The sequence below is a fragment of the Equus caballus genome, chromosome 4 (assembly GCF_041296265.1).
Source record: "Equus caballus isolate H_3958 breed thoroughbred chromosome 4, TB-T2T, whole genome shotgun sequence".
NCBI lineage: Eukaryota > Metazoa > Chordata > Mammalia > Perissodactyla > Equidae > Equus > Equus caballus.
This window is the reverse complement of record NC_091687.1, coordinates 64,162,808-64,187,871: the sequence shown is the minus strand read 5'-3', so window position 1 is coordinate 64,187,871 and position 25,064 is coordinate 64,162,808. Positions and strand designations below refer to the sequence as shown.

The following is a 25,064-nucleotide window of genomic DNA, read 5'->3' as shown; positions in this document are numbered from 1 at the left end:
ACTTCCTGCTTTATGCTTATATCTTGCCTATGTATTGGTTATCTCTTGCTGTGCAACAAAGTTTGAAAAGGTATAAAACCCATGGCTCAAGAAAATAGGAGAGACAACAGCAAGTGAGGAGAGTGGGGAAATCCATTTAACTCGAAGTTAAGATCAGGGTTAGAAATTAGCATGGAGATTTGCAATCGTCCATGCAAGTAATGCTAAGGACCTGGATTAGGACATGGAAGTCAGGTTAGAGACGAGTTGAGTCTGAAAAACATCTAGGAGATTCCATTGGTGATTGATTGGCTGTGGGAAGGCAGCAAGAGGGACACAGGTAAGTCAAGACCAAATCCTGGGTTTCCAGCGTCAGTGCTGGAGGGTATTTCCAACCTAGACAGAAAACAGAGAAGTAGGGATGCCTTTAGGGAAGAAGATAAGTAGGTTAGCTTTTTCATTCTTCTCAGTTACTTTTGATTTTTTGTCAACATAATTCACATATGTAGGTGAAAAATAGGTCATGTTAACAACTCTCATAATAAAAAGTTTTAGTCCCCCACCCCTCTCCATGCTTCTCTTCTCTCTGCAGTCTCTTCTCCATACTCTTTCACCTATTTCTTCTAGTATTTAATTCCAAATTTCTAACTAATCTGCCTTATCTATTTATTGGTTTTAGAGTTGTACTTTTTATCAATTTGAGGTATTTTCTGTTGACTTCGTAGTAAGCAAGATGAGAAGTTAGGGCTCTTAACATACCTCATGTCCCAACTTTCCTACCCTCCACCCTGTCCAATGGTTACAGAACTCGTTGTTGTTCTAAACCCACACCTAATGTTTCCTCTGTTGTAGCATTGCTCACTGGGAGCCAGTTAGTGGACCCTACCTGCAGCGCCTCTCGGCCAGTTTGGTAATTCTTCATCAAGCTAATAATTGCCTCTTTTTGGATTGCTTACTTTTTCATGTCACTATCAGGACTTCTGTCCGAGCCTACTGACAGAACTATAGTATCCTTATGGATATGATTTGTCACAAAGACTCGTGAGGTAGTCAGTTATATGGGTATATATTTGAGAATCTTCCCCATGGATCCCTCTGTCTTTCTGCTCCAATCTCCACTGGTGGCTTTTTAGGCACGGCTGTCATCTTGGGACCTCTCTCCTGCGTTAGTTCCCCTGTTTGTGGAATCCCACGTCTTTCTCTTTTTTGGTTACTTCCTTGTTTTGGTGGAACCCATCTGTCAGTAGCTTTCTGAGAAGTGGTATATGAGAATCAATTTTTGTTTTTTTAAAGATTGGCACCTGCACGAACATCTGTTGCCAATCTTTTTTTTCTTCTTTTTCTTTTCCCCAAAGTCCCCCGGTACCTAGTTGTATATTCTAGATGTGAGTGCCTCTGGTTGTGCTACATGGTACGCCGCCGCAGCATGGCCTGATGCGTGCTGTGTGGGTCCACGACGAGGAACTGAACCGGCGAAACCCTGGGCCACTGAAGCGGAGCACGCGAACTTAACCACTCGGCCACGGGGCTGGCCCCTCTCTTTGTTCCTTTTAAAGACAGCTTTCTGCTGTTTGATGAATGCAGTGCCTTCTTTTATCTCCTTAAAGATATGTCTTGGTTTTCAAGAGCTATTCTGTTCCATGCGTTACTATTTTTTCTGAAATTTTTTTTTCTTGAAGTAGTTTCTTTTGGTTTTTCTTGCAAATTAGATGCTTTCCTCCACTGTCCAGTGGTTCTTTGCAATCTGGTTATATGTTAAATGGGAGAAACTAAGTTGCGGGTTGGAAGCTCCATCGTATTGAAGGGATCTGTGAGCAGTTCACCAGCTCCCTGGAACTGATTGATGGGTACAAAAAGTTTCATTGGAGGACCTCACACGTCAGGATGTATGGGCCCTTTCTGTGACAGGATTCAGTCACGCCAGAGAAGAATCCTTCAATCTCCTGCACAGGATGGAGGCATAGAGTGCTTGCTACAAGCTTTCTTGGAGCTGAGTGTTCAAGGGGAGTGTTCAGGGCATGTTCAAGGTCAAGGGGCGCGTTCCGGGGTATGTCGTTGTGTAGACTTTCTCTTAGTTTTCAGGCAGGTGCCTCTTCCCCAACTTTTGCTGTATTTCATATTCCCACTTTCAGAGTTTCTCTGGTTTAATTTTCCAAAGAATAAATTTTCTGTAGAATAAGTCTCTCCCTTCCCCTGTTAGAGTGCACAGAGGGGTCGGAAGCTCTATCTGCTGTAGAGACTTGCACTAATCCCTCTGTTTTCAGCCCCATGCCTCACCTTAGCCATCTGCAGTATCCATTCTTACCATTTTTTGAGCCTTTCTGTGATTTTGCCATGTGAATCAGCTTGTTTCTCATTTACATTCTGCTTTCATTCTCTGAAGACTATTTGTTCACTTTCTCTCTAAGAACAACAACAACAAAATTTGATCTGCCTTATTTGCTGTTGTTTTCCTATTTTCTTGGGCCATGGGATTTACACCTTTTAAAAATATCTTTACTTTCACTATAGAGGGGTTCCATGAGGGAACAGAGATAAATGTGTTCAATTCACTGTGTTTTGGTGGAAGGATTAGGTTCCACTTTGACAGATTGAGTTTAACATACGCATGGGACATCAGGTGAAAATGTTCACCGGGCACCTGGATGGATGAGCCTGAAGCTTTGAAGAAGAGCTATTATTGTGAGTGGTGTCAGTAGGAGGTGCTACTTAAAGTGATGAGACCCCCCTGGAGAGAATGTGTGGAGTGAGATGAGCTGTCGCCCAAGGTTAGAATCCTGGGAAACCCAATATTTAAGGGAAGGCAGAGGAAGAGGGAACTATGAAGAACATTCTAAAGATTCATGAAAGCACAGATTACAGAAGGCAAGGCAATGATAACTTTAGCAAAGGGTTATTGTCAATGTGACAGAGAAGTCAATTAAGGTAAAGACTGAAACTTTTCTTTTAAATTTGGGAATATTGAGACCGTTAATGATTTTGGCAAGATGGTATGGACGGATGTCAGAATGTAGCAAGTACCAGAGTGAAAATAGGGGTCTTTTTGCTTTTAGAAACTGCTGACAGAAGCAATAATAGAGGGTATTTCCACGACTCAAGAACCGGATGAAAAGTCTGTGGGCTTTTCTGTTGTTTCCCCTTTGGATACCATGTACACTTGATTTAAAAATGTTTAATAAGGGGACTCAGTTCTGCATCCTTTTGTTCTTGCTAAATAGTCTGGTTGTGACTTTGTTGCCCGTTGATTAGCCGTGTGAAGATGCTTTGGCTGGTTTGATTTTAGAAGTCATTTCTCATGATCAACTCTCATACCTTTCCAGATCTGGTGTGGGCAAGTCAGACTGTATGGCACTTCAAATTTTGGATATGTGGGTGGAGCTGATGCTATTAACCATGCCTTTCTCCAACTACATATATGACAAAATGTTTGCAGGATAATAGAAACAGTGGGGTGCAGTGGGAAAAATTCCAGTCCGTTACACTTAGAATAAAACCCAAATTTCATTCTGTTAGAGTCTCTGAGGGAGCCTAAAAACCAGCAAGCTCCTTTGTCTCACCTGAGTTCTGGAGAAATTAAGAAGACAAAAGAGCAAGGCAGGTGGAGAGCAAAATATCACCTTTCTTACTGAGAGAGACTGGGTTGGGTGGAGCTTTCACTTCTGGGCAAATGGACTTCCTACAACTAAAGCCTCCAGTTGAGCAGACTTGCCCAGCCATTCACAGGCCCACACCTGGTGGAAAGAAAAAAGCACCGCTTCCTGTGGGGACAGCAGGAGAGTTGAGCCCAACTTGCCCAGTTTACCCAAACTTATCCATCAGATAAATCTTTCCACCTCTTACTCCCCTCCTCCTCACAGTAAGCAAGAGGATGGCAAGAGGTGAGCTTCACCATTGATAGAAACATCAGAACTGGGAAGAAGCGAGCCCTCAAATGTGTGTTGTCTTTCAACACCCTTCGTGATCTGATACCTGATCCCACTTTGTACCACTCTTCCCAGCACTCACTGGTCTATAGCCATGCTGACTTCCATCCTCATTGCCTCCTGTTATTGGGCCTTTGCAATCACTATTCTCCAGCCTGGAACTCTCCTCTCCTTAGACATTTACATGGAACCCTCTCCTGTCCTTCAGATCTGTTCAGATATCACATCCTTGGAGGGGCCATCCCTGACCACCTGATCTAAAATAATACCACTCCTCGACCCCATCCTTCTGTAACCCTTTATGCTTCTTTAATTGCCTTACTAGCTCGCATCTCTCTCTCTTCCCCACTAGACAGTAAGCTTCATGAAGGCACGCACTTTGTCTCTAGTTCTCTGTGCCTACTTCGGAGTCAGGCACATAGTAGGTGCTGAAGATATACTTGAATGAGTGGGTGCCCCAGTGGGTTTGGAGTCTGTCTCAACTCTGCTACTGACTGGAGTGTCATTACTTGGCAAGTTAATCCATCAACATGGGCCTCTGTTGAAGAGCTGCACTGACTCCTTTCAAGAGTGATGGTGAAGATGGAATGAAACAACATGTAGAAAAGAGCTGAGGAGAGTACTAGAGTAATCTAAGGGAGTATTACATGGCGATTACTCTCAATTACAATAGTATCTATTTTGGAGTCAAGGAGGAGTTTCTTGTCACCTGAGGGAGTGATGGTTAAGGCGACGACATTGCAGAATTTCCCAGGATCACCCTCATCTAAAATATTCTCATCCATCGTACCTGATCTTACCCTTGTATTTACCACACTGTGTCCTAATTTTTTATTTGCAAACTTTAGTTGTAGTAGGTAGCAAAAAGGAGGCTGATTCCAAAAATGAATAGGGCTACTATTACATCAGCAAGAAGAAAGAAGTTCTTACTGGAAGATACTGCTTTTGCCGTGAATCCTCAAGGACTGAGGGCTTCAGCTAACCCAAAAAAGTTATTTTTAAAACTGAAGGAAATACACTAAAAATCCATTAAGAAGCAGTCTCTGGGCATGTGATTTTCACTTCTTTGCCCTTAAATCACTTGCAGTTTCTGTACTTATAAATCTTACAAATGGTATGTCAAGATAATCCACTTTACCCAGAATTCTGCTTTTGTCAAAATTTGCATGGAGGCAGATTTTATTGTATTATGTCATTTATACAGTGTTGTATGGAAAATACATGGACTTTGGAGTCCTCTGGATCTGGCTTCAAATTCCAGCTTTACTATTTAATGGCTGAGTGGGAAGTTTGAAAAAATTAATCCAAGACTTGAGAAACTATTCAGTCTGGGACTTAGTTTCCCTGTCTAGATGTGTGTTATATAAAGCTCTGGATTTAGGACTTTTCTAAGAATAGTGTCACAGCAAATAAACACATGCTGCCCCTTGGCAAGTGAAAGGCTCTGAGAGGTTCTGTAACAAGGGAGCCCATTTAAGTTTGATTAACCCTTACAAAATCTGTTAATATCTTGCAGAACAAGTATTCCAGAAATTCCACAAATATGCCCTGTGGGAAATCCTGGCTTACAATAATGCCATAAATATCTTAAGAAATCAATTTAACTCTACTTTCCCATTTTATTGTTGACCACTCAACATTTTCACTTGGGTGCCTAAATACAACTTAAAATAGAACTCTTGGGGTTTTGTACCTTTACCCCCTCCATCCTGACTCCTCCCACAGTCTTCCCAACCTCCCGTATGGCCCCACTATCCGTATATTAGTTTCCTAGGGCTGCTGTGACAAAGTACCACAAACTGGGGGGCTTCAAACAACAGGAATTTCTTGTCTCCCAGTTCTGCATGCTAGAAGTCCAAAATCAGCGTGTTGGCAGGGCCATGTTCCCCCTGAAGCCTGTAGGGGAGGGTCCTTCCTTGCCTCTTCTGGCTTCTGGTGTTTGCCAGCAGTCATCAGTGTTTCTCGGGTTTTAGATGCATCACTCCAATCTCTGCCCCCATTGTCACATGGCCATCTTCTCTCTCTGTGCCTCTGTCTTTGCATGGCATTCTCCTCTCTGTGTTTCTCTCTTCTTATAAGTCCACCAGATATATTGTATTAAAGGCCTACCCTCGTCCAGTATGACTTCATTCTAATTAGCTAATTACATCTGCAAAGACACTATTTCCAAATAAGTTCACATTCTGTAGTACTGGGAGTTAGGACTTACACGTATCTTTGGGGGGCACAATTCAACCCGTAACGATCCATGCAGTCACTTTGGGCAAAAAACTTAGGAATCATCCCAGCTTCTTTTCTTTCCCTCAGCCCTTATATCCAGTCTACTGACAAAGACTGGTGGATGTGCCTTCAAAATGTAGCTGACCACTTCTCACCACCTCCGCTGCTACTCCCTGGCCTCAGCCTCTATCATCTCTCCCTGGATTATTCCATCAGCTTCCTAATTGGTATCCTGGTTCCAAGCTTATTCTCCTAAAGTCCACTAGCTAGTTAGCCACCAGAGTGATCATTTCACATTTCACAATTCTGATTAGATTGTGTTGCTCCCTTACTTTAAAGCCTCCCATAGTCTCGAGTTGCAATTAGAGTAAAATGCTAATGCACATGAATACAGGTGAGACTCTACGTGTATTGGCCCTAACTACTTTCCAAACTCATCATGTGCCACTTCCTCCGTTTACTGTGCTCCCATCAACCAACAACAAACAAAGCTTGTTTGTACCTCAGGGCCTTTGCACTGACAACACAGAGTTGTGTTTTCTGACCAGCGTTACCCCAAATACTTTTTTTGAGGATATTTGGAGCAGAGAGGGCCTAGGATAAAGGTGTTCCTCCAATATGGTTGAATGAATAAAGATGACAGGGTGTGTTCCATTAAATTTTTAAATATTACAGAACAATAAAAAGCCTTTCCTGATCAAATATTGTTGGTTTAGGAAATACTAGGCTAAAGTTTTTTGTGTGCGTGAGGAAGATTGGTCCTGAGCTAACCTCTGTTGCCAATCTTCCTGTTTTTGCTTGAGGAAGATTGTCGCTGAGCTAACATCTGTGGCAGTCTTCCTCTATTTTATATGTGGGATGTGGGATGCTACCACAGCATGGCTTGATGAGTGGTGTGTAGGTCTGCATCCAGGATCCGAACCCATGAACACTGGGCAGCCGAAGCGGAGTGCGCCAACTTAACCACTATGCCACCAGGCACACCCCAGGGATAAAATTTTAACAGATTTATTTAAGAGCTGAAAAGCAGAACTTCTCAGCAACTTAATAATTTAATTCTGCAGGGATAGAGTACGTTGTATTTCCAAACTCAGCTGAATAGGGAGGGACCCAGGCCCACTTAGCACATTTTGGGAGATGCTGGTGCTGGGACTATGGGATGGTCCTTGGAGACTGATTAGGACTGGTCTCAATTCCTTGCTCTACCACTTACTAGCTGTGTGACCTGGGCAAGTAACTTAAATACTCTAAGGATCAGTTTCTCATCTGTAAAATGGGATGATAATAGTACCTACCTGGTAAAGGTTAGGGTTAAAAATATAAAGCAATTAGCACAGTTCCTGTACATAGGGAACATTCAATAATTGGTACCTATTACTTGTATCATTATCATGATGATGTCTTTGATCAGGGGGATGGTCTTTCTATTTCAAAACTTATTAACATTTTGGGACATGTCTATTTTTTACTTTCCACCCCTACTCAGATTTTCCTTCTGGTTGGTGTGAGATTTCAAAGTAAAGCTCCCTACTTTAATGTCAGATAATATTATTTTCTCCTCTTCCTGTTTCTTTTTATTCTCTACCTGCCACGTAACTCGCGTTGGTCTCTCTTCCCTGTGAGTCAGAGGATATGGTGGCAGAGATATGGACGACCAATTCATTAGCAAGATCAGACACCACTGTCTGATGCCAGAGGGGTGGCCTGTGGGAAGGAGATAGGCATGGAATTCTCAGTGCCACTTCAGCAAAAGGTCGCTTGTTACCTTATGTGTCGTGTACCATGTCTCCTTGGGAAAAGAGCGCTTCAAATATCAATTTTAGAAATTAAAATGATGTCTTAAGGAAAATGAATAGTGAATCCATCAAAATAAGGGTTTTCATTTACCATTTGTTGTTTGCATGGAAATTCTTTAGCAAAATAGCTAGGTTTGGGATTTGGGTTTGTATTTAATTCAGGCTTGCACAATAGCCCTTTATTACAGGATTCCAATGCTTTGGATGTGCTTGCATCGTCTTGAGAGGTGCCTGAATCTTTTCTAAATTGAGGAACCACTTCCTTGAATCTTTCTTTTGTTGCAGATTTCATGGAAATGTCTGTTACCAGTTGGCCTGTTTTTTGTTTGGGGGAATGTTTGTATGATGTTGGGAGCTGCTAAAGCCACTTAAATATGTAAGGAAAATCCAAATAACTATTTTAATTGCAGCTATAACATTAATTACACGAAAGACTTTTATCCTTTGATTGGAATAATCTGTAATGTATGATGGAGAAGTGAGAGGAGAGAAGAGGGGACAGGGCTGCTTGAAACATTTGCTGTTTGTTTCCTGGTCCTCATTCTCAAGAATTTGTGGTTTTGATTCTTTTTTTCACCAGCAGAAGCCAGTGGCCTTTTCAAGTTTCTGTTCTCGAGGGCTTGCATATCTAGGCAGGTTATTGTTGCTTCCACACAGATGACAATTTAGCAGGAGTTTCCCTTTTTGTTGCTTCTGCTGGTCATTTCAGTCGGAATTGGCTATGAGGTGATGGAAAGTAGTTTCTAGATTACTTTTCAAATAAGGAACATGAGACAACACACGCAAATAAATGTTTCACAATTGGCTCTCTGGGGGAAAGAAGCCCTGATTTGTGGTGTTTGCTGATTTCTGCGGTGTGAATACTTCTCCATGGCCGTTGTCAAGCTACCAGCAAGCTGTTACTGAACACAGAGTTGGAAAGAAATGAGCAGTAGCAAACCATTATATAATCAGCCCACCAGACAAATACAAAAAATGTGACTCCACAGCATAGATAATGGTAAAATAATTAGGAAGTGATGAATTTTGAGTACTTATTACTGATTTTTTAAAATATAACATTTAATAGTCGGTTTTTACAGTTTAATTTTTAACCATGTTCATATTGAATAACCGGCTTTCAAAGTTCCTGGAAATCTAACTATTGGTTTTAATACATCAACTGGGACCCAGAGAAGTCACTGCCTTGCCCGGGGTCCATTGAATGAGTCATGGCAGAACCTGGATTAGTATGAACTGTTTCTAAAAATCAAATTTGTCTAGAAAGTTTTCCTTGTTGATGTTTCTGTTTATTCATTGGTTTATTAATTATTTTTTTTTACTGCATCCTCTAATGATCTATGAAAGAGGCTTAGGACAATTACAGGATGTTATTATCTTTTGAGAAAATAAGAGTCAGAATATCCGAATATAATTGTAACCAAAGTTGGAAGGGTGGAACACAGATTAGATTTACAGCCATGGCTAAATCCTGGCTTTGCATCCTAGCCTACTGCTAAGCAGTGGCGTAAGCTTGAGCACGTCACTTACTTGATTCTCTGGCTTCAGTTTTCTAGTCTGTAGATGATGCAGTTGGGGCACATGAATATCTGATACCTTATATAGATCTAAAATATCATGATTCCTTATTTAGATCCATCACTTCAACAAATATTTACTTAGTACCAATCATAGGCACATTTGTTGTGGATTTTATCCACACAGAACTAAATGCAAATATAATAATTATTATTATTATAACAGCATCTCATATTTATGCAGAGCTTTGTAATTTACCAAAGAGAAAATTTACTTTGAGTCTCTGAGGTTCTGTGGCTTTAGGAGATCAAGACACATTGTGACAGAATGTTAGAGAAAGAAGACCCAGTTCCAAAAGAACAAACAGAATGCTTATTCCTAGGAAACACAAGAGGTCATGACCAGGTAGTAATAAGGAATAAGGAACAAGCATTTTCTTGCTGTGTCTCTCAGTTGCTTCACTTTGTCTTAGAAAAAGCAAAACTAAAAACTATTTTCTTCTGATTATAAGACTAATCTAGAAAATTTGGAAAATCTTAAGAAGTATTAAATAAAGAGAAAATGCCATGTGTTTGATTTCATAGCCTGCTTTTCTTTACCTAACATTTTATTATATTTTCCAAAACATTCTCGGTAGTCATTTTAATTGCCATATATAATTTCATCTTTTTGGTTTATAGTAGCTTAATTGTTTAAATTGTTGAAAGTTTTTACTATTCTAAAGACCACTGTGATAAATAGCTTTGTTTATTACAAGAATTGTGCATCGGTCACATGGTTTCCAACTGTAATATTTAAGGTTTAGTAAGACAATTTTAGCAAATCATATACTTTTGACCTTTAGCTTATTTGATTCTGCCAATATTGCTTTGTATTCACCAAGGTTTTATTCTGTTCCTAAACATTTGTTAAGAGGAAAAGTTTGCCTGAATCCTTCAACATGAGATATTTGCACTGGAAATAGCACCAGTGTTTTCATATCATTTCAAGTAGACATATGATAAAGTGTATGATTAATAATTTTTTTTTCACTTTCTGCGGGCAATAGCTTCTAGTACAGGATTTATTAGTTTAGAAAGTACTCAATAAACGTTCAATAAATAAAAAAAATTCAGGCTAATTTAGGATAAGCAAAAACATTTGAGAAGGTTCTTAAGGAAAAAAAACAATACTGCTCCATTCATGATAATAGCTTTCCTTTTCATTAGGAGAAGTGACAGCCAGGCACAGCTCAGGAATTCTGACTGTTAAACGAGAACTGTGAAATGAAGTATGCTGTTGCTTTAATTTACCTACATAGGAAACCATGACTCTAATAGTTATTTCATTAAATGTTAATGAGGCTACTAAATTGACCCAACTCTTACTTTTATTATTAGATTTATGACCATTAAAACAAGACCAGTTTTACCTCTTTCTTTCTTTAACATCTTTGAGTCAACATCTGCTTACAAGGGAGTGCTGTAACTACCCTGGTTATTTAAATATTAATGACTTCCATTAAAGGGGGCTGGAGGTTTGCAGCAGGAAGACTGGAAATTAGATGGCATGATTAGTTTCTTGTTTCTGCCCCCAGGAAAGTCTTTTACTAGCAGAGAATCTTCCAGTATGTTTTTAATACTACAGAATTTTCTCCCCCCCGCCCCCGAACCAACTAGAGAGTAAGATTGTCGATTTCAAGCATTTCTTGAAAGTATCTATGTTATTAAAACATCAGTGTAACAAGTTCACATCATTAAAAAGATGCATTTTATCAGTGCCATAGCGGTCCTTACCGTTGGGCTTCTTGGGAACCTAATTTCCATTTCTAAATTTATCTTGTTCTTTATTATAGTCAATAATAGGCAAAAGCATTTTTTAGCTACATACTATATTAAGTTGGGCTTGTTTACATTACGTATAGGGAATTCTATTAAGTTAGCCATGAAAGGCTTGACAGGGATTATATATTTAAATTATAAACTTTTATTTTATGGGGGAAATATGGCTGAAAAGCTTTTTAAATTTGCTACAAGCAATATTTTCATATTATGCCAAATTGGGTTGTGATAAACACGTGGTTAATAGATCTTTACACATTTTCTGTTTTTAAGATTTTTTTTCAAGATTGGCACCTGAGCTAACATCTGTTGCCAGTCTTCTTCTTTCCTTCCTGTCCCCAAAGCCCCCCAGTACGTAGTTGTATATTCTAGCTGTAGGTCCTTTTAGTGGTGCTATGTGGGACGCCACCTAAGTGTGGCCTGATGAACGATGCTAGGTTGGCGCCCAGGATCCTGCAAGACCCTGGGCTACCGAAGCGGAGCATGCGAACCTAATCACTCCCCGACGGGGCGGACCTTAGGATGTTTTAATGGCTTCGTATTTTAAAGCACTGAACAATCAAAAGCAGGCATTATATTTGCATAATTGTATATTTCTTTTTGTATCCAGAAATCTGAGTGAGCGGAGTATTTATTCACTTCATGTCTTTTAGTTAGACTTTAGAGCTAAGAACTTGGATCATGCTTAAAAAGCAAGAGTGTGGAGTAATGGAACAGCATTGATAATTGATAATACTTACCAGGGTCAGGATTAAGGTGAGGCACCTGCTTTGGGTGTAAAGTTTGAGTGCCAAATAACTCAGTAATCAAGATAAATATACAACTTCAATGCAATATTTGAAAAAAAATCAAAATTAATGCAAAGAAAACATCCACGATGAACAAAATATCAAAATTTTAGAAAAAGACAAGATCCGACCCTGCATGTATCTGCCTCACTTTACCCTAGTCCTGGCCCTGACTGAATTCAACATGTCCTTCGTTAAGGAGCTCCTTTGAGTCAAGCTTTTCTTATCTAAAATTGGTGATAATAATCCTCGATTTCCTGTTGAGTTATTAGGATATTCAAATCAGCTAAAAATACCTGGGAAAGACGAATAGTCAAGCGACCATCAGATCTGAAGATCCTTGGAAACCTTTAAAGTAATGTCAGTGAATAAGAGGCATAAACTGCCAGAGAAGCAAGTTTATTTGGGGTCTCAAGAATTGCAATTCCAGGAGCACAGGTTCCACTAGAAACCCAAATAGTATCCTGCTAGGGAGTAAAAGTCAGGGGCTTTTAAAGACAAGAGAGGGGAGTTGTATCATAAAGAATGTTAACTGGGGTTGGAGGTAGAGGCTCATCTTGTCTAAACGTTAATCGACTATTGTTTCTATCTTCAGAAAGTCCGCAGTCCGCAGTCGAGATCAGGATGTCCGTTCTCCCGCCAAATTCTCAAACAATTGCTTGTAAAACAATTGCTGTTTTGGCCCCATCCAAGATTCAAGATAGTAAGGCACTTTCTCTGGAAAGGCAGCTCTGACTCCATTTCAAATGGCTCCACTATAGTTAATTTTGACAGTGCTAATTATATTTGAGGCCTAATCCATGAGGTTATTTATCAGCTAGCTCTAGAGGCACAGACCTGATGATGGTTCTAGGACCCTCCTGCTCTTCCTTCTTTCTTTGTTGTTCTTGGATGCAAAGTTTAGTGATTTTTAAGAGATAAAAGAGGTAACCCCAAATCCATTTTGTTTATTTTAAATTTCCCTGCAAAGTGGCCATGGACAAGTGACGGCTCGCCTGTGCTCAAGCCTTTCTAGCCACGGGTGGTGCCTCCCGCGTTTCCCCTGCCTTTCGGAGTTCCATCCGCCTCTTGTTCACATCTGACCTTGGGACGGCCTCCCTAGGTTCTCTCGGCCTGAAATGTGTTCTCAATCCTCTGCCTTCCTGTGGTAGACAACTGTCTGCCATTCATTTGGTGATCAGTTATAGAGCCCTTGTTGTCTTAAGGTTTTGTCTAATCCTGCACTGAATTTGCTTTTCAGACCACAGTTTTAGAAATATAAATCCTTTAGTTATGTTGTAAACCCCTTCAATAGCCCCCGTCGGACTGTTAACTTCAGGGTGAGAAGGGATGGGGTCTGTCTTACTTAGGTGGCACCCAACATGCTTAGCAAAGGGTCTTTAATACACAATAAATTTTTTTGACTGGATAAATAAATATCTTGCCTGTAGAAGGGCTAGGTAAATATTTATTCTTTGATTCATTGGTGGAATGTTATTGTTTTCATCCCAGGCCTAGAGGGAATGGTTGGTGCCATGTGGAAGGCCGTCGTTTCGCTGGTCCTGTTGATCCTCAGCCCTGGTGGTGATGGGCTGTTTCGCTCCGTGTACAGAAATGTCCAGGTTTCCACACCACAGAAGGGAGGCGTAGGACAACCATTATTTCTTACTCCTTATGTTAAAGCTGGGAACTTCAAAGAAGGTAAGTTGAAATCAGAAAACCACTGGTTACTTTCAACTGGTTTTTTTTTTTAAAGCAATTATCTCAGAGGATCAAAAGTACACTCCTGTATTTTAGTCAATTGTTTTATTCTGAATATTGATGACTTGATGTCATATAGTGTCAGAGTTTTGAGCTAAAATGAGAGTTCGTCGAGGCTGAGTTATCTAGTAGTTGAGTCCTTGCACTTCAATTTTAAAACTAGTATAGTGTAGCTGGTCACTTAATAAGGTCAATACTAACCTTAGAACTTACTATGTGTCAATTACTGGTTCTAAGCATTCTACGTAAACTCATTTAAGCATCTCAGCAACCCAGGGAGGTGTACCCATTTTGCACACAAAAAACTAAGGCTGTAAGAGATTAAGTTACTTCCCAGAGTCACGCCGACACCAGTTGGTAGATGCGGGATTCACGCCCGGTCGGCCTCACTCCAGAGTCTAAGCTCACAGGCGCTGTCCTGGGCCCCTTTCCTGGCAAGTGACCCAAACATCCTAGGTCTCAGTTTCCTCATCAGTAAGATGGAGATATAACAACTTACCCACGTGGCAGGGATGTTATAAGAATCTGATGAGAAAGTGCACATGGAAACTCTTTATAACCTATAAATTGCTCTCTAAATATTAGTGTTTTCAGATGGCTTTTATTTAGAAATTGTAGAGTTTCCTTTTATTATTATTCATAGAAAAAAGGTTGGGGCCGGCCCGGTGGTGCAGCGGTTAAGTTTGCACGTTCCGCTTTGGCAGCCCGGGGTTCGCCGGTTCGGATCCCAGGTGCGGACATGGCACCGTGTGGCAAGCCACGCTGTGGTAGGCGTCCCACATATAATGTGGAGGAAGATGGGCATGGATGTTAGCTCAGGGCCAGTCTTCCTCAGCAAAAAGAGGAGGATTGGCAGCAGTTAGCTCAGGGCTAATCTTCCTCAACAAAAAAAAAAGAAAAGAAAAGAAAAGAGAAAAGGTCATTTGGTTCATCAGAGATTAAAATTTATGACCTGTTTGTGCTCTTAATGCTCCTTCATGCTTAGGTAAATCACTGTGTAGATAAATTGCTTAATCTTTCTGGACCTCAGTTCAGCCTACAGCTGCACTATAAAAAAGTATAAAGGCAGCTATTCTGAGGAGCAGTTTGTAAAAGGAAGCAGAGAAATGGGGCGGTGGCTAGAGGGAGCTATGGGGTCAGGAAGGGTCTTTAGCGGGTAGGAGATGATGTGTTTGCTGATGGAAATGATCCAGCAGAGCAGGGGAAGTTGGTTGGGGCGGGGCAACTCTTGCTGGAGCACTTTCTTTGAGGAGACAAGAGACATGGCATCTGGCACATAGCTGGAGGCATTGGTGTTTGCTTTGGGGCACCAAAGTTTATCCCTAGTCACAGGTGGGAAGGCAGAGTTAATGCCTGTGAGGCTGGTAGGCTGGTAAATGTCATGAGAGTGTGGAAATGATCCTGGAAATTTTAGAGAAATGATCATTTTAAAGATCAAAAATCAATGTTTTTGTTTACAGTCACGTGCCACATAATGATGTTTCAGTCAACGACAGACTGTGTATACAACGGTGGTCCCATAAGATTAGTCCCATATAGCTTAGGTGTGCGGTAGGCGGCACCATCTAGGTTTGTGTAAGTGCACTCTAGGATGTTCGCACAGTGATGAAATCGTCTGATGACACATTTCTCAGAACCCGTCCCCATCGTTAAGTGACACATGACTGTTTATTTGTTTTAAAACCAAAACATTATCATATCTTAAGGGTGCATTTGAGTCCCGTTCATATGTCTTTGTCTGAAATACACATTGGCTCCATGTTTCACCATCTCTTTTCTAAGAAAAGGTGAAAAACTTTGATAATGTAGTCAGTGTCCATTAGTGTACATTTGATAATGTAGTCAGCCTTTAAAAAAAGACTCGTTTTTACTTGATGTAGAAGAGTCATGAAAAGATGGTAGCCCCGTGGTATAGGCTGTAATCACTAGACGTGTATGAAGAGGCAAATAGCATTAATCAAACCTACCAGATCAGATGACATGCATTCATCTTGGCCTCCTTAATAAGTGGATCCTGATGACTTAGATTATGTTGATTAACAGTCAATCAAAGCAAGTCATTTAGTTTAGAGCCGAAAGGGAGTTAAATACTCATAACCAGACTCTACCAATCCACAGATGAGGAATTTGAGACTCAAATGCCTTACGTGACTTGCCCAAGGGGATGCAGGTAAGAGTAGCAGAGATGGGTTTAGGACCCAAATTTTCTGGCTTCTGCTCTGTTATTTGCCTGCTATCATTTACTTCCCTTTGTTTAAGAAGCTTGTTCCCTTCTCGAGTAACCAGATGCGCACATATGAAACAATTAGGGAATAAGGCAGTGCATGGTATACTCCTAAAGACTTACACTTGAGGGAGGCGTGCTGGAAACGTTTAGAAGGAAGATGCCCCTATGGGTTGGCATAGTCCAGCTAGAAATAGTTATAGTAGTAGTAGTAAAAATAATAAATAGCCGTCATTTAGTAATTATATCCCCAGCACTTAGCACGATGCCAGTCTGTAATAGGCACTCAATAAATATTTGTGGAATTTAAATTTGAGGCCTAACTCTATGCCAGGCATTGTGCTTTACACACATTAGCTCATTTAATCCTCAAGGCAATCCTAACGAAGAATGAATAATTATCTAAAGCTCAGAGAAATTAAGTATCTTGCCCAGGGCCAGTTAAAGCTAGTAAGTGGCACTGGAATTAAAACCTATCTCTGCTGACACCAGAGCCCGAGGTAGGAACCACTGTGCTGTGTGACCAGCTCCAGACTTGAGCTTGTTGCATAAGATTTGGGTAAAAAGAAATGGGCCTGTGCACAGTGAGAGAGAAACAGCTTACACAGAGGCAGTAAGTGAAAGTGGCTATGGGGGGGTGGTCTGTCTCATACGTCTGGTGGAATCAAGTAAAAGGATAGAGAAATCCCCCTGAGAGATTGTCCGCATCCCCCCCACTCCCATATTTCTTGCCTACAAGCATTTCATTGTTAAGGGCGTCCGCAGTAGCAAAGAGAGATTCTGAGGGAGGCAGTTTTATCTTCTGTCCTTCTGTGCCAATCCCAAGAGATCACCAGCTGATGAGTGAAAACATTTAAAATATTAAGTCTGAGGTAATGTCGCTTTCTGAAGTTCTGTTACACAGTCAGAATCTTTGAACGGAATTTTAAGTGGCGGATCTAAAATCTGGTGCTTCTGGCTATTCAAATGCAGCCCCAATAACATAATTCAGGATAATTTTATTCATCCGCTTTGCTGAAAGTTCAGGAAGCTCTGGACAGATGGTCAGCTTGTTCCCCTAAATCCCTTTTGTTTGTGGAATCTGTCAAAACCTCAGGAACGTGAGTCTTAATATCGCAATGGAACATTTTTGAGACAAACAGTAATTGACAAAAAGAAAAGGGAAATTTTTATCTTTTTAAATCCCCAATTAGCTGTCTTAGTTTTATATAATTGTAATTGCATGTTTACTTTCTCTGCAGCTAGAATAAATCCTTACTCTCTGAAGCAAAATGAATATCGGAGGCAAATTTCAGCGTGTTAACAAACACTGCATTTTCACAAACTTTAAAGAATATTTTGCTATTAGGTGTTAACTTATTATTAATTAGGGTCTGGTAGTGTCTTGTCCATACTGATGAGGACCCAAGTCTTTGTGGATGTGAAGTCACCCTGATAGCCAGTTCAAGCCCTTTGGTCCTGCTCCAATCTTTTTGAAAGTGTTAATATCACAAACACTGGTAACTGAAGTAAATAACAAGGAGGAAGTGAAATCGCTTCAAAGAAAACCTTTTTCCTTTTTTTTAACGGTTCTAAACATTTGCATTGTGAGTCATGATTCCAGGAAGAAAGAAACTCCTACATCTTGGGAGTTTATTTTCCACGTTCCATTAATAGACTCTGAAATGATGAACAGAACATTCGAAAATAGAAAAAATCATTTTAGTTGAAAGAACTTTTCATTATTTTACTGTGGTTGAGTTAAAGGAAATTTAAAATTTGAAACAGAGCGAAATACTTTTTTTGTGGGCCAGAGAAAAGTTTTCCTAAATTCCTTAAGATCTTAATGAGACCTGCCTGCCTTAGGAGGTTTTTGTAGAAATAAGCTCCTCCTATGCATTGTCAGTGTGGCCAGTTTTGGTTCATTCAGTCATTCATGCATCCATCCATTCACTAACATTCATTCATTAAAAGTATGTATTGAGTGTCTTACGTGTGTCAATCACCATGCCCTGGCCCCAGGGGTACAAAGATGAACAGGACAAATTCCTTGCTTGCCAAACCCCCTGATCTAGCAGGAAAGGTAGGCAATGTACCTGAGTGAGTGCAAGGTGGCAGAGAAACAACTTCGGAATCCACAGAAAGGGAGGCCTTTTCAGCGCAGCCGGCGGACCTTGTGCCGTGCTGGTCTCAGAGAGATAGATGGATTCAATCATCCTGCTCCCATTTTCCATTCCCTCCAGCTCCTTCCTATTATACAGTTTCTCCTGTTCTCATTCTCCTTTGACCTTACTCATTTTTCTCTGTCTTCCTTCTCCAATCCTCTCCTCCCCACTTACCCTTCTGTGATTCACATCTCACTCACTCCCAGCCCCTTGGTCTTCAATTCTCCGCCCTCCTGTTTTGGGGAGGGGTCTCTGATTTGGAGAGATTAATGGTTTTGTGAAAAATACTTCAAAAGTGGTTGAGGTACAAACTTCCAGTTATAAAAGAAATGCCATGGGGGTAGAATGTACAGCATGGTGACTGTAATTCGCAATACTATGTTGCAGATTGGAAGGTTGCTGAGAGAGTAATTCTTAAAACTTCTCATCACAAGAAAAAAAATTTTGTAACTATGTGTGGTGATGGCTGTTAACTAGACTAATTGGGAGCATTTCACGATATGTAGAAATATCGAATCATCATGTTGTACATCTGAAATTAGTATAAAAGCTCAATTATATCTTAATTTAAAAATGACAAAAAAAAAAAAAAAGTCTTTTAAAGGTTGCCCAGCCCTGGAAGTGATCCTTCTTTGGGCTAATTGAGAAGAGAAGCAAACAAGGAGAGAGGGAGGAAATGACAGCTGGAGGGAAAGGGGTGGGGTGGGAGCAGGGCTGGCACACACCACTTTCCCTGAAACATCTCCCTTTTCTTTTTCTTTTCTTTTTTTTTTTTTTTGAGAAAGATTAGCCCTGAGCTAACATCTGCCACCAATCCTCCTCTTTTTGCTGAGGAAGACTGGCCCTGAGCTAACATCCATGCCTGTCTCCCTCTACTTTATATGTGGGACACCTACCACAGCATGGCTTGCCAATCGGTGCCATGTCCACACCTTGGATCTGAACTGGCAAACCCCGGACCGCCAAAGCGGAACATGCGCACTTAACCACTGTGCCACCGGGCTGGCCCCTCGCTCTTATTTTTCTTAAAATCCTCCTCTCTCTTGGGGCCAGCCTGGTGGCGTAGCTGTTAAGTTTGCACGTTCCTCTTCAGTGACCTGGGGTCCATGGGATCAGACATACACACTGCTCATCAAGCCATGCTGTGGCAGCATCCCACATATAAAATAGAGGAAGATTGGCACAGATGTTAGCTCAGAGCCAATCTTCTTCATCAAAAAAAAACCCTCCTCTCTCTTTTGCTTTCTCCTTTTTTTGCCTTTTTCTGGCAGGGAGGGATAGAGCTCATTGGGAAGAACTGGAGAGGTTGGATTAAGCAATCTTCCCTGGGGGAACTGGACTGAACCAGAAAAAGGCAAAATCTTCCAGACTTCTAGACTGCCCTTGGGGTTGCTCCTGGGCTAATGATAATCATCCCTCCCTTTGCCTGAGCCCTTACTTTGTGTCTGGCTCCATGCTAAGGCTTCCAATGCATTTTTTCATTTGATCCTCCCAGAAAGCCTGGGGTAGGGGAATCAATAGCCACCCTTTTGCGCAAAAGGAAAGAGGGCTCAGCGCTATGAAGCGACTTGCTAGGCAGCCTGGTCAGGATTGCACACCCAGGTCTGTCTGACTCGGAAACCCATGCTCTTCCTATTGTACCAGCCTAGCAGGACCCTCTGGAAACTGCCTGTTGAGACCTTTCCTTTGTCTCCACCATCTCTCTGCTCCCAGGTGCTGCCTGTTCCTAATCAGCAGATGCATTTCGCAGATAATAGCAATAGCGGTGCTCCCTACGAGCCAGCTTCTTTTCGACAGGTTTTGCATGTACGGACTCTTAAGGTCATCCACCTTTCATAGATGAGAAAGTGGAGCACAGAGCGCTAAATGACTGCCCACAAGGTCACAGAGCTGGTCAATAGCAGCGCTTGTCAGCAGAGTACTAGGGAAAGGGAACAGCGTAGTGCAGAAGAGAGTTTCCCTTTGCGGGGCATATTCATTTTAAAAGAGGAACTTGTAGGGGCCGGCCTGGTGGTGCAGTGGTTAAGTTCATACACTCTGCTTTGGTGGCTCGGGGTTTGCCAGTTTGGATCCTGGGCGCGGACCTATGCACCACTTGTCAAGCCATGCTTTGGCAGGCAGCCCACGTATAAAGTAGAGGAAGATGGGCACAGATGTTAGCTCAGGGCCAATCTTCCTCAGCAAAAAGAGGAGGATTGTCGGCGGATGTTAGCTCAGGGCTAATCTTCCTCAAAAAAAAGAGGAACTTGGAGCCCCAAAGCATGGTGTGCTAGCACAAGTTTCACAACCAGCTCTGGCAGTCGGGCCCTGCCCCAGAGCACTGATCCCTGAGTGTAGATGTTCTCACCGTGGCTTATTGCATCCTCTCGGTGACGTCACTGAAGGCCAAGTTGGGAAGGGATGCTCACAGCCAGCACTGTGGAGCCTGTGGGCTCCAGCCCCCACCGAAGGCATCTTTAGTTGGTGGCATGTGTGGACCAAGCTTTCTCACCTACTCCTCTCTGCTAACCAGTCTCCAGCTTAATATGTCTCAAGAACTTAAATAGTTTCTCTTGAATGATGAGTTTTTATTGGGGACACTTGCTTTGTCACCACTAAAGGACTCTTTTGCACCCAGACTTCCCCTTCTACTTTCCTACCACACCCTGCTACCCACTTCTCCATTGCTTTTCTACTCCCTGCTTCCCCTTCCATGCCCTGCCGCCCACGCTGTCTGACTAACTCTCTACTTGGGAAGCCGTGTAGTGGGGTGGGGGAAGGAGCGAACTCTGCAGCCTGTCAGCTAGATTTAAATCTCAGCTCTCCTTTACTGGCTGTGTGACCTTGGGCAAGTTGCTTAACCTCTCTGTACTCAGTTTTTCTCATCTGTAAAGTAGGGAAGATGATTGTACCTACCACATAATGTAATGCACATAATGTAATGCCCTTGGTACAGTGGCCTTTTGAGTGTTAGCTCCTATTACTATCATTTCCTCTTGGGTGGAAACCTTTTCCAGAAGAAAAGGCCGCCTGTCCCTCCTCCCTCCCCAGCCACCCCTGTCCCCACGTGCCTCAGTCCGTTCCTTCCATGGAAAGGGCAGGCCTTTGCTTTCATGATAACAAGTGTGGAGAACACGGGCCTCCCCAGGACTGACAGCTACTTAGCTGTGCTGTTTCTTTTGAACCCCCCCAACCTTTGGGGGTCAGGTGACTTTATCCTGCCCTGGCCTTGCACGTGGCCCACTGTGAACATCGTGGTTTACTTTTTTGAGTGGAGCTGAGGATAGGTGATTTTCTTTTCTTTAAAAAGAAAAAAAAAAAAAATCTCATTATAGCTCATGAAATATATTTGGGAAGCAAAAAAAACGACAAGTGCACAAAAATATCACTTGTCCTTGGCTACATGGTCAATGTCGACTGTGGACTTGGCCAGGGCACGCTGGAATTTGCTACAGGAAGGACCTTTATGCCAGTCTCTGTGTAGCCTTTCGGATTGCTCCATCCAGACCTGGCCCCTGTGAGAAGTCTGGCCGGGGCCGAGGTGGCCAACGCTGTATTATTTCTCTAATCCTTGGGTAAATCTTTTCCTCCACTAGGGAGACAGCTGAGTTTGGTCGCTCCTTTCCTAGGATCGAACGTGGTGAGTTACGCCGGCTACATCACTGTGAATGAGACGTACAACAGCAACCTTTTCTTCTGGTTCTTTCCGGCTCAGGTAGGCCTGCGGCGGCACCCGAACAGAACGCTGACCCCAAGAGCTGACTGTGCTGCTCCAGCATAGAAGTGTGAGCCCAAAAACAAACCCACGGGTTCTTTTTTTTTCATCTTTCAGATTTTTCTTTTTCTAAAAATAAATGCCAGTCACTCTGCGCGGTGTTCCTGTTTATGGGCAGGAAACAAATGTTTGCGGGGACAGTCCAACTTTTAAATTCCTTGCAGCCTTATTCGGAATATTAATACCACCACGTTCTTCCTGCCACAGTCTTCTTCCTATCCTTTTGTTGTTGTTTTGTTCCAAAAATACCTGGGGTGGGGGTGGGCAGTGGGGAGCCAAAGAAGGAGAAAGAGTGCGGAGGTTCCTGCAGTTGGTAGGTAATGCGTGTGGAAGCATGTGTAAATTTAGTTGATTGTGGTCTTGTACAGCTGCTGTGTCTGTGCACTTTGCTGTGCCCATCACTATTCTAGTACACACTCCTTCGTGCATCTACTACCGCTGGTAACCTAGCACGGCTTCCTGGAGGAGGGGGCCAGTCACCTTCTCAGGTCCACACAGACACAGGCAGGTATATCCTTGTACTTTACCCATTCTGTTTAGCTCATGGCAAGGTCACACAGTTCAGCATGAATGAATCACTTTAGGCTTATGGGTACTGTTGCGGGTATTTGTAGAGGTGTTGACATGCATAAACAAATTTTATCCCACCACAGAGTAATTTTCTATCTTTATTTTCCAAATTGGATTTGCTTTAGAAGCCAGAGAAAACAAAGAAAAAGCTATCCCTATGGAGGGTGGTGTTTATATTTGCATGTGATTTGCATATAGCAGTGTTGAATATACAATGACTGGGTAAATTGCTTAATCCAGGGTAGTTTTCAAATTAAATTGCTTCCTTTGGTACTGTTGGGCTGTATTTTCTTGGCTTCTCATTTCTGTGTTCTCAACCATGGCCTCTGACACAGTTCACCACATAGCCATGGGTCAAGGAAGGCGTGTAAGAACTGGGAGGAATTCCATATACTTTTTGGTTGGTCTCGTAGTAGTCTTCAGGCTGTCACCTACTCTGGGAGGCCTTTCCTAGACCCTAGAAAGTTTCTGATTTATTTCTTCCTTGGTGTTACTGTTGAGCAAGGCAAATAAGATGCCTGGAGCACAGAATTTAAGGAGAGACTAACTCTAAGGGTTGAACTAGTGCAAGGTTGGCTCCCGACTGCCCTCCAGGCTCCAGCTGGTGCCTCCCATTGGTGGAACCCAACTGGAAACCAGAGAGTGAGGGAGTCTGGTCCATAGACGTCTGCCTACCTGGGTGCAGGGCAGAGGAGAGAATGGATCTTCAGAAGCAATCAGGAAAATATCCAAATATTCAACTCAGCTGTCTTAAGGAGAATTGATATAAATAAGCCTAGAAATATGACCTAATTCTAACGGGTGAAATTTTTCCTTATGTTCTCAGGAGCCTCTTAAACTCTGTGCCTTTCAGAAACCATACCATGCATGTGTGTTTTTGATATCGCATCTGTCTCTATCGTTGAAGACAGCCATTTATCATGAATCCCTTTGTAGTGGTTTTCTGCTGTACAAGTTACCATAAACAGTGGCTTAAACAGCACGAATTTATTTTTTCACAACTCTATAGGTCACTGGGCTAAAATTAAGGTGTCAGCAGGCTGTGGTCCTTCCAGAAACTCGAGGGGAGAGTCTGTTCCCTTGCCTTTTGCAATTTCTCGAGGCTGCTCGTATTCCTTGCCTCATGGCTCCTTTCCCCATCTTCAATGCCTGCATCGGCTGACTGCATCCTTCTCATGCTGCGTCCCTCTAGCTGGCTCCATAGTCACATCACCTTCTCTGACTCTTGTCTTCTTCCTCCTTCTTCTACGTTAAGGACCCTTGTGATTACATTCAGCCCACTCAATAATCTAGGATAATCTCTCCATTTTAAGGTCGATTGATGAGCACCCTTAATTCCATCTACAACCTTAATTCCCCTTTACCTTGTAGTTTAACATATTCACAGGTTCTGGGGATTAGGATATGGACACCTTTGGGGACCATTATTCTGTGCAAAATGGATACTTGAAAAATTTGCCTAGGTCAGTGATTTTCAATATGTTCTCTCTTAGTGATTTTCACATTTTATTGAATATAAGAATTATCTCCAAATCGCACCCCCCCCCCCCCAGAGATTCTGATTTGTAAATTGGGCGAGGCCAGCAAGTTGTGGAATTACTAGGTGGACCACATTTGAGAAATGTTCGCTCCAGCCTACTAGCCACTGTCCTGTATTCAGTGCTCGTGGCCTCACAATGGCCCACACTCCTTTTGCAGAAAGAAATACCTAGAGCAGGCAAACTCAGATAAATGTTACGTGTTGTCCCATACACCTACCTGGGATGAGGGCTAGGATGGGGAACTGAGGGGCGAGTACATCCTGTGGGGCCAGCTTTCCTAATCCTGCTCGGTAGTCCTCCAGGCCTTGGGGGGCTCAGGCTCAGCTGCACCCTCTGCCTCCCGACCCCAGCCCCGTGAACCCTGATTCCTTACTTTCTCCTCTGCTTTGGTGGCTGTTTATGATCCCGGTGAATTTCCCGTTGATCTGCATGTTGAACCTTCTTTAGTAATAATTCAGGTTTGTAAAAGCATGAATTAATGGTGAGGGAAATGATCAAATGAAAATAAAATAAAGACTCAGTCTTTCCTTTCTTAGGGAACCTCTGAGCAGTTGAATAGCTTTGTCTAGAATAGAGGGGATGCAGGGACTAAGATGCTGGTCAGGGAAATGCGCTTAGGTTCGACACCTCTCCTGGCTGCCAGACCGAGGTCTGAACCCCACCCTTGTATTAAACAATGACTGTGCTCTTGGGGTCCCCTGTCTCCTAATTAAATGGAGACCTAGCTGTCCATCTCCTGACCAGATTATGTTCTTTTGGGCCCACTACTGTAGCCCTAAATACATTTTAAGATGATGCCAGAAGACATCGATGCGAGGCCACCAGAACAGGAAAGAAGATAGTGTTCTGTTGAAAGTGATGGACTAAGCTTCAGGGGAGAGAGAGGCAGCGATGAAAAGGCTGTACCGCTGACAGGTGTCACCACGTGACAGCCGGGATAGATTGTTCCAAGACCTCCTTGCCGGGGAGCCCACAGGCAGAACCAGGTCGCTGAGGCCCCAAAGCAACCATTCCTGCCAAGCCTTTGGGCTGTAAACTGCGGAACTG

At 42.3% G+C, this 25,064-nt stretch overlaps 1 protein-coding gene and 1 long non-coding RNA gene across 2 annotated transcripts in view; one reads left to right on the top strand and one right to left on the bottom strand.

Annotated features, from left to right (window-relative positions):
- CPVL (carboxypeptidase vitellogenic like) overlaps positions 1-25,064 on the top strand; it is a 136,751-nt gene that overhangs the window by 7,302 nt on the left and 104,385 nt on the right. The window contains exons 2-3 of the mRNA XM_001500152.5: positions 13,536-13,724; positions 21,728-21,846. Of these exons, the coding sequence (XP_001500202.2) occupies positions 13,536-13,724; positions 21,728-21,846 (308 nt within the window). The remainder of the gene's footprint in view (positions 1-13,535; positions 13,725-21,727; positions 21,847-25,064) is intronic.
- On the bottom strand, positions 8,354-9,758 carry LOC138923787 (uncharacterized). The gene is made up of 2 exons (XR_011437911.1): positions 9,449-9,758; positions 8,354-8,637 (listed from the first exon to the last, which is right to left on the bottom strand). It is a non-coding gene; the product is annotated as an uncharacterized lncRNA (long non-coding RNA).